Source organism: Zootoca vivipara, chromosome 9 (genome assembly GCF_965207765.1).
Source record: "Zootoca vivipara chromosome 9, rZooViv2.hap1.1, whole genome shotgun sequence".
Classification (NCBI taxonomy): Eukaryota; Metazoa; Chordata; class Lepidosauria; order Squamata; family Lacertidae; genus Zootoca; species Zootoca vivipara.
Window position 1 is genome coordinate 68,924,382 of NC_142592.1, and position 17,158 is coordinate 68,941,539.

Below are 17,158 nucleotides of genomic sequence, written 5' to 3' on the forward strand. Positions count from 1 at the left end.
AGCGCTGGAGATGGTTTGGAAAGGCTGTCCAGCGCAGCCAAAGGAAGCACAGAAGAAGACACTGATGATACAGGCCAATGGCCCATCTAGTCCTGCATCCTTTTCTCATAGTGGCCAATCAAATGCCTGTGGGAAGCCAGGAAGCAGAAGATGAGCACAAGAGCTCTCTCCCCTCCTGTGGTTCCTAGCAAGTGGGATTCGAAAGCATTGCTTCCTCCAGCTATGGAGACAACAGAGCCATCATGGCTGGTAGATTCTCCATAAACGAGCTATGTGAATATTCAATAATAATAATAATTTATTATTTATACCCCGCCCATTCAAATGCAACTTTCAAGCCTGCTAGGAGTTTTGGGGTAAGGTGGACAGAGGAAGTTCTCTGAGACTCTCACCTCAATATTTGGCTGGTGAAAATGTTATTGGAAGAACTTTCTGATGGTAAGAGTTGTTTGACAGCGGAACAGACTTTCATCTGAGGTTCTGAAACGGAGGCTGGATGGCCATCTCCCAGGGATTATTCAGTTGTGATTCATGCATTGCAGGGGGTTGGTTTAGAATGACCCTTGGGTTACCCCAGCCACTCTGGGCAGCTTCCAGTACATAAAACAACAACAACAACAACAAAATATCAAACATTAAAAACTTCCTGAAACAGGGCTGCCTTCAGATGTCTTCTAAAAGTTGCGTAGTTCTTTATGTCTTTGACATCTGATGGGAGGGCGTTCCACAGGGCGGGCACCGCCTGGTTCCCAGTAAATACACTTCTCAAAGTGAGGGAACCACCAGTGAAGGAACCAGGCAGAGGGCCTTTTCGGTAGTGGCACCCTCCCTGTGGAACACCCTCCCATCAGATGTCAAGGTGATAAACAACTCTCTGACTTTTAGAAGGCATCTGAAGGCAGCCCTGTATAGAGAAGCTTTTAATATTTGATGAATTATTGTGTTTTAATATTTTGCTGGAAGCCGCCCTGAGTGGTTGGAGAAACCCAGACAGATGGGCGGAGTACAAATAATAATTGTTGTTGTTGTTGTTGTTGTTGTTGTTGTTGTTGTTGTTGTTACTGTTACTGTTGTTGTCATTGTTATTCCCTAAGTGCCATTTTGCACAAATCCTTGCTTCTCAATCACAGCATATATTAGATCCCCTTTCACACAGGTCCTCAGCATCCTTGAGATTGTGCTGGCCACACAACCTTTCAGGCCTCACCTCTAGGTCCTGGTTGAGGCCCCTCTCCACTTCCTGCGAATAGTCCGGATTCTGACCCAGCCATCTCCTCCACGAGGCAGCCTGACATTGTTCTCCTTCTCCTCTGGCAGGCACAGAAGCATATAGCTGCCCCCCGAACTGGATCAGCTATCAGAGGTATTGCTATGCCTTAAATAAAGTTGCACGGAATTGGAATGATGCAGAGGTAAGGAGAGATTCTTGGAAGCCCTGTGTAGCAAATTCCTCAAGATACCATGTTTCTGGTCAAATGTCAAACACCCACCTACCCTTCCTCTCCTCCCTGGCAAACTCCCTGGCAAACTCACAGCAAATGAAGCATAGTCTTGGAATACAACGTTATCCCTGCACATGTCAGGTTAAAAATAAATAAATGAAAGGAAGATGACAACGCTGCTATAAAGGATAAAACTGGTTTCTCAATGAAGAGTAGAAACCAGTTGATTTTTTTCTCCCCTGAATCAGAAGATAAGGCTCACATCCGCACCACATGTTTAAAACACTCATGTACCACCTTGAGAGTCCTGGATAATCCTGGGAACTGCGGTTTGATAAGGATGTTGGGAATTGGAGCTCTGTGACACCGGCACCTGTAACAAACTACATTTCCCAGGATTCTCTGCAGGCAGTCATGACTGCCTAAGTGGTTCCCTCTCCACAAGAAGTGGGGTTACAGGGTGGTGCCCACCCTGTGGAACACCCTCCCACCAGATGTCAAGGAAATAAACAACTATCTGACTTTTAGAAGGCATCTGAAGGCAGCCCTCTTTAGGGAAGTTTTTAATGTTTTATGTTCTATTGTGCTTTTTCTAAAAAATATAATAAAAATATTTTTTTATTATTTTCTTCCTTTAACATCACTCTCAACATTACAATACCAAACAATACAACTTTTAGCTCTGCCGAGTTTTCGACTTCCCTCCCTCCCTCCAACAGGTAGTCTATTTCAAATCCAATCGCGCAGTTTAAATCTTTATCTATAGTCCATATTGTAGGATTTATTTCAATCCTGCTAGTGTCTTCAAATTTTTGCAATTATCATTTAAATATACGATAAATTTACTCCAATCCTTTTGGAATTTCTGGTAATCCTGGTCTCGGATCCTGCAAGTCAATTTGGCCATTTCCGCATATTCCATCATCTTCGTCTTTCACTGCGCAATAGTAGGTATCTATTGTAACTTCCACTTTTGGGCTAATAAAGTTCTCACAGCCACTGTGGTGTACATAAATAGTCTTTGATCTACCTTCACAATTTCTTTTCCCATCAAACCTAGCAAAAATGCTTCAGGTTTTTTGGGAAAGGTATACCTAACCATCTTCTTTAATTCATTGTAGATCAACTCCCAAAATGCTTATACTTTATCACAAGTCCACCCCATATGGTAAAAGTCACCGCCTGAGTCTTTACATTTCCAGCATGCTTTGCCTCTCATTCTATACATTTTAGCTAATTTCACAGGTGTCAAATACCATCTGTACATTATCTTCATTACATTCTCTTTTAAAGCCATACATGCTGTGAATTTTAAATTTTCATTCCACAGTCTTATCCTTGAATCAAACTCAATATTGTACCCAATATTGTACCCAATATTGTACCCTAATGCCCATTTTATCATAACTTCTTTCACTTCCTCATCTTTGGTAAACCAATCTAATAGCAAATTATACATTTTAGATAATACTTTGCCTCTGCTTTCTAACAGTTTGATTTGAAATTTTGATTTCTTCTTTTCAAATCCTAACTTCCTCTTGTCAGCATTAAATATATCATTTACTTGATGATATTGTAACCAACCTGTAAAACAGTCTTGAATCTGTTCGTACGGTTTAAGCTTAAAACCTTGGTCAGTTCTTAAAATAATCTCTTCATAGGTGTGCAGCCTCCCTCCCATATTTAATTTCTTGACCGACAATACCTCAATCGAAGAAATCCACCATGGTGTTTTCTTTTCCAATAAATTTTTATTTCTTTCCCATACCTCTGAAATTGATCTTCTAATGACATGGTTCAGGAAACCAAAGATCAGAATGCCACCCAAATCTATTATCATAACCTTCCAAGTCCAGAAGATCTGTATTTTCCATTGTTATCCATTCCTTTAACCAACAGAGACAGGACGCTTCATAATAGAGTTTCAAATCTGGCATGTCTAGGCCATCTCCTTCTTTTTTCTCTATTAGCAATTTAAATTTTATCCTGGGTTTCCCCCCCTTTCAGATGAATCTCGATAATACTTTTTGCCAATCGCTAAATTGTCCTATCCCCTTGATCACTGGAATTGTTTGAAATAAAAATTGCATTCTGGGTAAGACGTTCATTTTTACTACTGATATTCTGCCTGAAAAAGAGATCTTTAATCTGTTCCATATTTCCAAATCCTTCTTGATTTCCTTCCATGTGATTTCGTAATTGTCCTTAAACAATGTTTTTTGATGTCAGCCAAACTCCTAAATATTTCACTTTCTTGGCCACCGTAATTCCTGTTCTAACTTGCAAATCATCTATCTCCTCTCTAGTCATATTCCTTACTAACATTTCAGTTTTACTTTTATTAAGTTTAAATCCACCAACTTGTCCAAATTCCTCAATTTTCACCAGTGCTTCTTGTAAACTAGATTGTGGTTGTTCTACTGTTAAAACCAAATCATCTGCAAAGACTTTTAATTTATATTCCTTTACTCCAATTTTTATCCCTCTAACATCTGGCAGGTCTCTCAGATTCTTCTTTAGTACCTCCAGGACCGTAATAAATAACAATGGTGACAACAGGCATCCTTGTCTAGTACCTTTAGACATATCAAAATGATCTGTCAGGTAATTATTTATTATCAGTTTTGGTTTCTGTTCTGAATATATGGCTCTGATACCTTTCAAAAACGTCTCCCCTTTTCCCATCATTTTCAAATTTTCCTTCATGAAACGCCACAAAATATTATCCAAGGCTTTCTCAGCGTCTGTAAACATCAATGTTGCCTGTTTATCATTCCTGGTCTCCAAATATTCAATTATGTCCACACTATTTCTAACGTTATCTTTCAATGTTCTATTGTGCTTTTAATTCTGTTGTAAGCTAGATGAGCAGGGAATAAATAATAAATAATTCATATTGTAATTGTTATTATACAATAGTGCCTTAATGTATGTCATGAATGCTTCAGAAAAACAAGCAAACTGAATGGATCCAGTAGGCAGACTGGGCATGGGTTGCATGTAACTTATGAAACATGCCCTAAGCTGAGGTCTCGTCTTTGAGACCCCACATAATCCTGCTTGGGAAACCTTGCAGGAGCCACTCGATGCAGCCAAGCAGCTAGCCCTCATCTCCAGGGTAAACCCCCTTGTTCTTTTTCTCTCACAGGCAGACTGTCAAGCACATGGGCCTAAAAGCCACCTGGCCTCCATCCTCAGCGAGGAAGAGAACAAGCGGTTGTCCTCTGCTATAGCAAGAGAAAATGATCCCGGATTCCGTTTCTGGATTGGGTTGTTCAGAGTCAGACGGCGTGGGAAGGTAAGTAGAGGGGGCAACCTCTGCTTTTTCATTTGCCTCTCACTAGGAACAGCAGCCGGCAAGCGCACAGAGGAGCAGTCCAGAAGAAGATGAGAGCTCCCTACAGAAGGAAGGAAGGAAGGAAGGAAGGAAGGAAGGAAGGAAGGAAGGAAGGAAGGAAGGAAGGAGCAGATATCTCCCTCTCTCAAAGGCAAGATCTTGGGCTCAGGAGAAGCTCTTAATTCAAAGAGCAGCCATCTGCCTGCATCCCCAAGATGCAACACAGGTCCCATTTATAACTCGCGAAATATTGCTTTAATAAGGTTTTAAATCAACAAAGTCGATATGCCCCTTAGCCTTGGAGCGATATTTGGATCTCCAGTTGGACAGGAGGACACACCGTCTTTTCTACCTTTAACACTTCTGCAGAAGAGAGGAATGTAGAGGGTGCACTTCTTGGGCTGGGTGATGGGGAACAGCTGAACTTGCCTCAGTCTCCCCCATCCAGTACAAGTCTGAGAGGTCCAGCCGCCTCATCTTCCTTGGGATTTGATCCCACCAGCTGAAAATCAATTCATTGACAGCCTCGCTCTAAAATCACACTGGGGAGAAGAGTTGAAGGGTCGGGGCAGGGACTTAGGAAGGGGTGGTGCGGTGGGTGTGGCTCACCCTGGGTGTCATCCATGAGAGGGGTGACAAAAAGGCACCACCGGCGCTGTTGCACGCCACGGATTGCCCTGCCTTGCGCGGCAGATCGCTCCACCACCGCCGTTGTGCGCAGTTGATTGCGCAGTTGACAGGGTCACCCTGTCGCCATTGCATGCTGCACGCACGGCGGGTCACTCCCTCCCCCCAAGCTTGTGCAGTTTCCGCCAGGTGCATGGCATGGCTGCCGCTTTGGGTGCCCATGCAGCTAGCTCCGCCACCGAGTCAGGGTCCTCGAGTCAATATCGGTCACTGCTGCCTCCAGAAGTCTTAAAGAATGGGTGTCCTCTCAGCTCCTCTCAAGGATGGACCAAGCCTCAGAGTGGTATCCCAGTGTGTCCCAGGATGAAGCTGCTTGGGGGTGATTACTTGGTGTCACTACAAATGATCCCTTTGGACCCATGTCCCTGGGAGTCAGTTGGTACAGCATGGGAATGTTCATCTCATGGTCGTGGGTTCGAGCCCCACACTGGGCAAAAAATTACTGCATTGCAGGAGGTTGGGGTCCCTTCCAACTCTACGGTTCTAGGAATGCGCCCCCAAAGCTCCACACTAGGGTGATGACTTTTTTACAACCTCATTTCCCTGTATCTTAATTTGATGAGCTTTCATTAAAGATTAGATAAAATCCTACTTTCAAAGAGATTTGATTTTAAAAAAACCTCACGCACCAAATGATTTTAAAAAATTTAACCCGAGGTATGAGTGTAATTGGTTCTGGAAGTCTGTACTTAAACTGAAGCGTACTTAACCTCAAGCGAACTTTCCCATTGAAAGTAATGGAAAGTGAATTAATCCATTCCAGATGGGGACTACCGGTCTGCTGCGCTGGTGAAGAGGCACAGAGACCTCGAGCTCTGAGGCCTCTGGCATCGCGGAGGCAGGGAAAATCCGCGGGGGCACGCGGATCCCCGTAAAAACCCCGGGTAGAGCAGCCCGGGGGCATAGCAGCCCGGCGGAGTTCCAAACGCGACCCCTACCCTGACTGGGAAGCTCAGTAGAGCCCCTGAGAGCCAGCAGAGTGGCAGTTGCGGGAGCCATTTTGGGCACCATCGTCACCTCCATGAAGCGAAGCTCCGAGCCTACAGCCTGCAAGCGGTGGATTCTTCCTGTAAAAGTAAAGACCTGGACTAAGTAAGTCAAAATTTATTGATTGGGACCAAGAATTTGGCGCTGGGAGGAGGCTTAAAAAGGAAGTCAGCCCCCCCCCCCCAAATGAGTATTCAATGATGCAGTAAGCTATGGAAAATCCAGAAATACATTTTTAAAGAACTTTTCCCCGATGCAGAGTAAGGGGAAAAGCTAAAATGTATTTAATCTCTGCAAAAGACTGAGACTTGACAAGGGAGAACCCCCCTGTGAACTTGGAACCGGGTCAAAGGAAGGCTCGGCTAGACGCTTTGTGACGTCACAATAGAAAAGAATGTGTCTGTCTGAGAATGAGAGACTGAGAGCTGCAGACAGATAAAGAGGATTTGTTTCAAAATAAATTTTAAGGCTGCTCAGTACTGACTTTGAATTGGATGGTTAAGAGAACAAGAAAAGAATTAGAGCTGGGATCCAGATTTTATCTTTTCACACTGGATAATACAAATCAAGGACAACAACAACACCAATTCCTGTCTGTTACAAACATGGAGGAGGAGAGTAATAGCAGACTGGGAGAGAAGGTTCTGGATAGAGATAAGGAAGACACACAGTGGGATTTGTTGATGCTGAAAACAATCTTGGAACTGACGGAGGAGATTCACATTTCTAAACTGGATATATGGTTTATGGACGAGAGGACTGAGGAATTACCAGTATTGAATATTGAAATAGATGAATCATCTCAACGTAAAAAGGAAGAAAAGGGAGAAGAAGAACGACCAGAAGAAGACGTATGCTTTGATGTGACTCTTGGAGAAACTTCAGAAAGGATAGAGGAGAAGTATAACTTTGAAGGACAATTTGCTGAACCAATAGATTTGATACCTGAGATAGAGGAAGAGGAAGAATAAATCACTGTTCCACTGGTGGGAGGGGTGGAACAGGGAGGGAATCAAGAAGAAACCACTGTTCCACTGGTGGGAGAGGTGAAACAGAGAAGGGTTGGGACTCAAAAGCCCCCCCCTAAAAGGGAAAAACAAAAAGGTCATTACCCCAGTGAGAGAGGGGCAGAAGCAAGTAGGTGGGGGGCAGAAAGAGAATGAGATTGGAAACAAAGTGTGGGAAATACAGAAGAGGGGGGAAAGGGTTCGGCAAAATTTAGATTGGGACAGAACAGGAGTGGGGTGAGGGAGAATTGTATTAATTTGTATCGACTGATAAAAAATGGTCTGAATTCAGAATGTATTAAGGACTGGCTGAAATCTCTGGAGACACCGATTCCAAGGGAAGGGGGGTAGACATAGTTTTTTGGGTGGGAATAATAAGGGGGTAAAAGATTTTGATAGTTAAGTTTGAATATTTTTGGGTAAAGGGTAGTGAATATTAGGTAAAAAATAGCAATGTGATGTGTGAAGGGTCAATAGTTAAAAAGAAGTTATAATTTGGAAGAAAGAATGTGAGTTTAGAATTGGAAACTGCAAGAGTTAGTGAATTATTTAGAACTCAAGAAGGGGGAATGAGGAAGTCCGAAATGTTTAGATTTGAAGTTGTGTAGTATGATTATTAATCTTGGTTTTTTTAAATCTTTTTTTCTTTCTGTTTTTCTATATTATGTGAAGAATTATGGGGAATAAGATTTGATGATATTGTTTTATATTTTTTGTATTTTTGTATTTTCTTTTTTTATGTAAAACCCAATAAAAATTATTAAAAAAATAAAAAATAAAAATTTATTTATCAGTTTTTTGACCATTTTTGAAGTCACTGTAAGCAGATATAAAATTGAACCCAAGCTTTAGAGTCACATATATACAACATTATATAGGGTCATCAAACACAGAAGGAAGCTTTTTTTTAGCTACAGTAAAAGTATGGACGCTGCTAGAGGACGATGTTTTGCTACCTCTCCTGTAGCTTCTTTTCCCAGCATGTCTGGCAAGGTCTGCTGGTTGAGTTTTGAGGTCCCAAAAAGGGGCTTTTACCTTGCGCAGGTGTGACATTTGTATACCCTATGTTGCTAAGAACACTCCCCATTGTGGAATGTGGTGTTGTGTCCAAATTTGATACGAAATATATATAGAATTGTTAATACAATTTTATGAAATGGTAAAACGGCATGCAAAAAAATTAAAAACGGTTTGTGCGTAACCTTTTTAAATATTTCAATGGAATATACCTCATTTTAGTCATTAATAGGCAAAGGTTCATCCATTTGTGCTACAGGAAATAATTTTTGAGGGGGGGAATGAAAAAGTCATCACCCTACTCCACACCCAGCATGGCCAAACCAGCCACGCTCCCCTAAATCTGTTTCTGAATGAGGCAACTGGATTGTCCCATTCCTTCCTCAGCGAAGACTTTTTGCCAGTGTGGTGTAGTGGTTAAGAGCGGTAGACTCCTAATCTGGGGAACCGGGTTCGTGTCTCCGCTCCTCCACATGCAACTGCTGGGGGACCTTGGGCTAGTCACACTTCTCTGAAGTCTCTCAGCCCCACCCACCTCACAGGGTGTCTGTTGTGGGGGAGGAGGGGAAAGGAGATTGTTAGCCGCTTTGAGACTCCTTCGGGTAGTGATAAAGCGGGATATCAAATCCAAACTCTTCTTCTTCTTCTTCTCCTCCAGTTAGTAATTTTAAGATGGATTGATAACAACATTGTTGACTACACGGCTTGGGCAGTTGGACAGCCAGACAAGAGCGGATATTGTGTCGAGATATTTGGGGATGGTAAGAAGGGGGCTTCATAAGCTGAAGAACTTTGCTTATTTGTATGCTGTGAGCCTTGATTCCATGCTATTGATTTTGTTGTTGTCGTTTAGTCGTGTCCGACTCTTTGTGACCCCATGGACCAGAGCACGCCAGGCACTCCTGTCTTCCACTGCCTCCCGCAGTTTGGTCAGACTCATGTTCGTAGCTTCGAGAACACTGTCCAACCATCTCGTCCTCTGTCGTCCCCTTCTCCTTGTGCCCTCAATCTTTCCCAACATCAGGGTCTTTTCCAGGGAGTCTTCTCTTCTCATGAGGTGGCCAAAGTATTGATTACCGCTATTGATTACTGTTCAGGCATTTCAGGACATAAATCCTTCTCTGGCAGCCTACAAGTAATGATGGACTACATGTTTTTTTAAACAACAACAACACTGTCAACACCATGAACTTATTAAAATGTAATCCTGTCCATCTGACAGGACAGCTGATGATAGATTAGCCAAGGGGAGGTGTCGGTCTAGCTAGAACATGCCTTGAGCTGTCCTTTCTTTGCTTCCTTCTCTCTTTCTTGGGATTTCCCCCGCAGGACAGTTCAGGACAGATCTCCTGGGGCAGGAAGTGAGGAATCTAATCTAGTTAGATCAGGTCCTTTGGTCAGAGGTGGGGAACTCATAGCTGCCAAGTCTCCCGCTGAAAAATGCGGGATCAGCAGCGGAAGTCGCTTCTACGCATGTCTGGACATGCGTAGAAACAACTTCCGGTTCTGGCGCTGCCCGATTTCCGGTGCCCAGACATGGGCACAGCGGCACCCGAAATGGAGCCTCCCTGGCAGGTAGGAAATCCAGGGGATTTCTGGGGTTTTTTTCTATTCAGGATAACAGCGGGAAACGGATTAAAATCCGGGGGTTTCCTGCGAAAAACGGGAGACTTGGCAGCTATGGCCCGGGAACGGGATGCTCACCCCATGCCAACCCTTCTTTCCATTTTTTAAAATAATAATAATAATAATAATTTTTTCATTAATAAATCTCTGGCCACCTGACTTGCAACTCACAAATTAAGAGGGTGGCAATTCTCAGCCAGAAACAGTGTGTATATTCCCACTGACCATGCATAGACCAGGTTTAATGAATTAACTCCACAATTCTCAAATCTACCCAAATCTATGCAAGATTTCAGTCAACATACAGAGCCTTTCTGTCCCATATTCATAGTTATGTGGGGCCAGGCCAAGGACCAGGGTACCCCAAAAGGTGGGCAAAGACGTGCAGTGTGATTACTTGTGTATCAAACCCCCAATTACTTTCAGCTCAGGTACTTATGAGAAGGTGGAATCCCCCCCCCACATTTTTCTTTATTTAATTTTTTCTTGATTTACAAAGATATACCGGTATGCAATGTCTCTCGTAACATTTTTCAAATCAGTTTCATTTGTTGAGACATTGGGACATTTTAAAACTCTCCCACAGCACCTAAGCAGATCCATTCAAATCCTACACTTTAAATTCATTTGTATTGAAAGTTGTTGATAACAACTTCAACTAACCATAATGTTAGTCAGTGCTTTTTTTTTCCTGGGAGGACGCAGGGGTACACATACCCCTAAACATTTTTCGAATCTTTGTACTTTTGTCCATTGACTGTATTGATTTCCCCCGATTCGAACTATAAAATGGTGATTTTCTTGTGTCAAAATGAGAGTACCTACCCCGAAACAGTTTTTTAGAAGGGGGAAAAAAGCCCTTCATACTGGTATTCATTATTGATTACACACAGAGAGAGAAAGATAGGCTTTGTATTGAGGTTTATTTATATGGGACTATGGTAGCAGCTAGGCAGAAAATATAGCAGAAGGGTTCAGGAAATGAGAGGGAATGTTGCTAAGTAGCCATAAATGAGAATAATGCTCACCCAAAGCACTGGTGTAAGTAGATCAGTTCAATAAGCACAAAAAAGTGGGCATACGCTGCAATTTCAAACTCATTTTTTAAGTAGCAAAATGTCAAATCTGCAGGACAAAAGTACCACCTCTTTAAATTTATCTGTGCTGGTTAGGGAGGGAGGATGTTGGGTCTGATGGTTCTTCTTTGCTGTTTTGTCTAGAGTATGATCTATGGAATGATACCGACTGCGACACAGAGAACTATTACATCTGCAAAATGCCAATGTAGTGATGGGCATCTTTCACTACTGAGGCGTCGATAATCTCAGCACCTTGGAGAACGGGACCAATCTGGAGGTCTTTCCCTTCCACCGAGGCATCAGCTCACCTGCCCACACCGAAACCCCATGTCATAGCCTTTGAGATGTCTCCGTGTTGAGACTTCAATAAAGAAATTCTCCTCTGCATCCTCTCTCTGTCTCCTTCAAACTGACCACAGGGCTGGTAACCAACCTGGGATTTCAGAGGTCGCGGTCAGGAACAGAGGCAGAACCAGCCAATGTCTGCTTTATCGCCCTGTGTCTGGAAGGGAAGCTAATCCACGCTGGCGTACGAGTTCCCTCTTCCCTATTCTTACTTCTTTATTACACGTATAGCTCTTTCTTTCCTCCAAGGAAATCAAGGTGGTGTACCTGATTCTCCTCCCCCCATTTAACCCCCACAACAACCCTGTGAGGTAGGTTAGGCTGAGAGATTATTATTATTATTTAATACATTTGTAGGCTGCCCTATACCTGCAGGTCTCAGGGTGTTTACAACATAACATCACAATATAAAAACACAAAACGAAAACAACCCAATAACACTCCCAAACAGTGGCCAAGGTGACCTGGTGAGCCTCACGGCCTAATGGGGATTTGAACCCTGGTCTCTCCCAGGTGCTAGACACTCTAACCACTACACTGCACTGCCTCCCTGTGTGAGCATTTGGCTCCCAACAGTTCCATGTTTGCCACCCTCCCTCACCTTCCACCCTCCTCCTCCTCCTCCTCCTCCTCCTCCTCCTCCTCCTCCTCCTCCTCCTCCTCCTTCTTCTTCTTCTTCTTCTTCTTCTTCTTCTTCTTCTTCTTCTTCTTCTTCTTCTTCTTCTTCTTCTTCTTCTTCCATGATCCCTCCTAGCTGAATAAGATTGTCTTCCATGAACATGGTCTTAACATGAGTCCGTAAGTGACTGTGGAGGCCAATTCTGGATCCACACATCCTTCCACAGTGGGGACATAGGTTTCCGGGCAGGAGTTGATCACGGTGAGGGCTTGCCAAGCGTGCCTTCCTCTTAGCACATTTCTCCCTTGCTTCCTGAGTTCGAGCGTCTTCAAAGCCCATGACACCTTTGGTAAAGGCTGTTCTCCAACTGGAACGCTAGCAGGCCAGTGTTTCCCAGTTGTCGGTGTTTATACTACATTTTTAAAGATTTGCCTTGAGAGAGTCTTTGAACCTTTTCTGTTGACCACCAGCATTATGCTTACCATTTCAAAGTTTGGAATAGAGTTGTTGCTTTGGAAGATGACAAAACTTCAAACATTAAAAAAAACTTCCCTAAACAGGGCTGCCTTCAGATGTCTTCTGGAAGTCAGATAGTTGTTTATTTCCTTGACATGTGATGGGAGGTGGTGGGCTCTCCTTCCTTGGAGGTTTTTAAGCAGAGGTTGGATCGCCATCTGTCAGGGATGCTCTAGCGGTGATTCTTCTGCACTGTGCGGGGTTGAGCTTTGAGCCTCTACAATTCTATGATTCTGTGAGCTAATGCCCCAAATATCCCGGGATGGTCACAAGAACCCGGAAGCCATCGTGACTTCTCACTTGGTCACAGAGAGCCCCAAATTTATAGGGCAGGAGGCAGGAGGGGTTGAGGGCAGGAACTTACACTATATCAAACAGATCACAAATTCAAAGCACATCTCAACTGAATACACAATCCTACACACATCTCCCACTTTCCTGTGAGGCAGGTTTTAACCTCAGGATACATTGTGCAATCTATGCTACAGAACAGTGTTCAATTTTTGTTGAGTTATGATCACGTCGGATGCTCGTGATTCAGAAATGTTTGGCTAGAAGGAAATGTCTCCATGATCCAAAGGACATACTGTACTTTTCCGTGTAGAAGACGAGGTTTTTTTCTTATGAAATGATGTCAAAAAGGGTGTGTGTGTGTCATTTTATAAAAGGATAGTGCAGAGTTGGGACGGGGGAATTGGTTGCTGCCGCGAGCAGGAGATTTTCTGTGGCAATTGGGCGGGTGATTGGTGGCTGTGGCAAGGGTTGCTGTCGATTGGATGTTGCAGCTGCAATTTGGTGGGTGATGTGCGCGATTGCCGACGTCGGTTTTGCGGGTATGTGATTTTTTTTTGCAATTCCCCCCCCCAAGAAAGTTCAACAACTCTTGGGCAATCTCCCCCCATTTTCTTAATTTTGTATCCCCAAAATAAGGGGGCGTCTTATACATGGTGTGTGTGTGTGTGTTTGTGTGTTATACACGGAAAAATACGGTAAGCAGGTATTAAATTTTTAGGTAAGGTGATTAATTCCCCGAAGAATAAAAAAACCTGCAACTAATCCCCTTATATTATATTACTTTGGTTTCAATGAACCTAAAAACATTCCCGCCTTTCAGATCTGACACTCCAAAGAACACTTGGGGTGAGCAAATTTCATTAAGATGTAACTTTCCCCGAAAGAAAGAAAAGTGAGAGCATAACACTTTTTTGGCAGGAGGACAGTGTTTGGGTGTGTCAAAGCGTCTTGCAGAAAGAGTCCAAGTAATTTACGTCCCTTTCCCAGATTATAGTAACTCATAATTTATGTGGGATTGCAATAACACTTGTAATGTAGCAAATACTATGGAAAGAATGCAGTGGCATAAAATATGGACTATTGAATAAGGTTAAAAAAAATGTAAAGGACCCCTGGATGGTTAACTCCAGTCCAAGGCAACTCTGGGGTTGCAGCGGTCATCTCACTTTCAGGCCAAGGGATCCAGCGTTCATCCACACATAGCTTTCCAGGTCATGTAGCCAGGAGGACTAAACCGCTTCTGGTGCAACGGGACACCGTGATGGAAACCAGAGTGCATGGAAACATTGTTTACCTTCCCGCTGCAGCGGTACCTATTTATCTACTTGCACTGGCATGCATTCGATCTGCTAAGTTGGCAGGAGCTGGGACAGAGCAATGGGAGCTCACTCCATTGTGGGGAATTGAACTGCCGAGCTTCCGATCGGCAAGCCCAAGAGGCTCAGGGGTTTAGACCACAGCGCCATATGCAATTGAAAAGGTTGACAATAGGACCCATGGAGGGGAAGGTTGGAAGTCCAGAGATTCGAAGGAATCTTTGAATGTGGATGTGTATAGTTGCATTCAGCACTTTTTTTTCATGGGGGATGCAGGGGGACTCATACCCCTAAACATTTTGTGAATTTTTGTACTTTTGCCCATTGACTGTGTTTATTTTTCACAATTGGAACTATAAAATGGTGGTTTTCTTGAGTCAAAATGAGAGTACCCCTGGACATTTTTTAAGAAGAAAAAAGCACTTGTTGTATTGTTATAATTTTATACTTGTAAAACCAACTAAAAATTATTTCAATAATAATTATTATTATTTATGCTTTATGTAATGCTGCCCACATTAATACTGATTTTTTTGCAAAACTGAGGGGAAAGTCCAGTACCGTATTTACATATAAGCTAAACAAGCTCTAGCTTAGGGCCCCACTCTCTTGGGGGCCCCAAAAAAATTAAAGGGAAAAAAACTGGATGTACATTTCCAAAATATAAGATGAAAAACCAATAAAATAAGACCTACATACAGCAAAAGTGTTTTGTGTTGTGTAGGCTCCTATGGTGTGAGTCATGGGCCCCGCCTGCTCGCCTGCTCCCTAAAATATCCCTGGTTTGCTCCTTTCCATATATAGGGTGCCTACGTTCTGCATGGACTGGTTGGATGGCAACATGGGCAAATGGCTTGAGATACCTATGAGGTCCATCAATGACCATATAGCATATATTCAACACAAAAAACAGTGATCATTTGTTGTTGTTAAAGGACAGCTGGACATAGAAAGGGCCCCATTACTTCCAGTAGCTGAGGGCCTCATCAAACCGAAATCCGGCCCTGGGAAAGTCCAAGCCTTGGTCCAGTTAGTCATCCATATGAAAGGTCTATTCAGATTTATTTGTTTATTTTGGTATGGGGTCTGTTTGGTTATATGGGATTTTCCCTTCCTTCCTTCCTTCCTTCCTTCCTTCCTTCCTTCCTTCCTTCCTTCTTTCTTTCTGTCTGCCACTGGCCTTGGCTTGCCCAGCTGAAGACAACAAGTCTTGACTTCTTGCCTTGGACTGCTACTTAAGATTTTGATTGATCTAATATGCTACGGAACGTACAACGTACGCTCTGGGCAAGCAGACTGATGCAGAAGCACAGGGCAACAGAACATTTACTAGTGGGGCAGGACTTGTGTAGACTGTGTCCAGACTTCCCCCCAGGGAAGGCCACTTCAGTGCTGCTTATACTGCAGTTTGACTTCACCCCCAGAAGCGCACTCCATTGTCTCTCAAGACAGAGGAATGCTAACAACCAACAGCTCTTTTTTAATAAAAAATAAAAAATGTTCCCCTTCGGGAAGAAATCAGGTCCTCCCTAACAAGAGGGCACGTGCTGCAGTGTGACCTGGCAACCAAACCCTGCGTTGTGGGTGGGAACGTTTGGTTGGCCACAATACCCTATTGGAGGTCCCTTGATTCTGGGCGCAATTAGACCAATGGAATGCCAGCTAAATTCCATCGTGGGACCTCTATTTAAGCCCATGCACATGTCCCTGAGCTTCCTCTTTTGGGTCAGTGCATCAGAACACCCACCCACCTCTCCCTATATTTAGGGCTTGCACGCATGACCTTGCTATGCCATTGTGTGTTGCCTGTCATTGGAACAGGGGCACAGCAGGAATTTTCCCCACTTGGCTGATTGGCCGGTGCCACTTGGGTTTCACCTTCTGTGTAGCAAATCGTCACAACTTGCAAGGTTGTGGATAGGCTCTGGGTCTGGTGATAGGGGTGGCAGGATGCGTAGCCATCCCTATGCGTTGGGTATTCCGATAAAGGAATCCACAGACTCATGGTTGTTCTTCCCTGTGAGGGGTTGTGCCCTGAGACTGAGTCTAGGGGACATCTGGGTGGAGGCCCAGCAGGGCTCCTGCTTGCCACTGTCCCAGGTGTACACCTGAGGCTGACCTATGGTTGGTGCCCAGGGTCAGCGCTGCCTGCAAGGGTGCAGGGGGATAGTCGAACCAGAGCCTACGCAACCACTCACTTGATTGTAATCAATAAAGTTGTGGCCTAAATTCTGCCAAAAACCAAACCAAAAATTTGAGTCTTGTCTGTGGTTAAACCACTGAGCCTAGGGCTTGCTGATCAGAAGGTCAGCAGTTCGAATCCCTGTGATGGGGTGAGCTCCCATTGCTTGGTCCCAGCTCCTGCCAACCTAGCAGTTCGAAAGCACGTTAAAATGCAAGTAGATAAATAGGAACCGCTACAGCGGGAAGGTAAACGGCGTTTCCATGTGCTGCTCTGGTTTGCCAGAAGCGGCTTTGTCATGCTGGCCACATGACCTGGAAGCTATACGCCGGCTCCCTCGGCCAATAATGCGAGATGAGCGCGCAACCCCAGAGTCGGTCACGACTGGACCTAATGGTCAGGGGTCCCTTTACCTTTTAAAGGGTCTACACACGCAAAAGCAATTTCTCCAAGACACTCAGATGGAGAAGCCAGAAGCGGTTTACTCCTTTTATTTAAAAGATGACATGAATGGATGAAAGGAGAAGAGACAGAGAAACTCCAAGCCCTCATGCTGATTTGAGAGAAAGTTTACTGGTATCACAGGCCAGAGAAGAGAAGATTTGACCCACAGGCAGCCCAAGGGCGTACCCACCACGGGGCAAGTTAGGGCAGCTGCCCTACTCTAGAAGCAGGGCTGGTGGGCAGAGGCGGAGCACAGCCCG

At 43.9% G+C, this 17,158-nt stretch overlaps 1 protein-coding gene across 1 annotated transcript; it reads left to right on the top strand.

Moving 5' to 3' along the window:
* The first annotated feature begins 4,034 nt into the window (after positions 1-4,034).
* On the top strand, positions 4,035-11,391 carry LOC148684688 (C-type lectin-like). Its single transcript, XM_088651919.1, has 4 exons — positions 4,035-4,046; positions 4,591-4,740; positions 9,136-9,238; positions 11,324-11,391. The coding sequence occupies exons 1-4, from the start codon at positions 4,035-4,037 to the stop codon at positions 11,389-11,391; spliced, it is 333 nt and encodes a 110-aa protein (XP_088508045.1).
* The last annotated feature ends 5,767 nt before the right edge of the window (positions 11,392-17,158 follow it).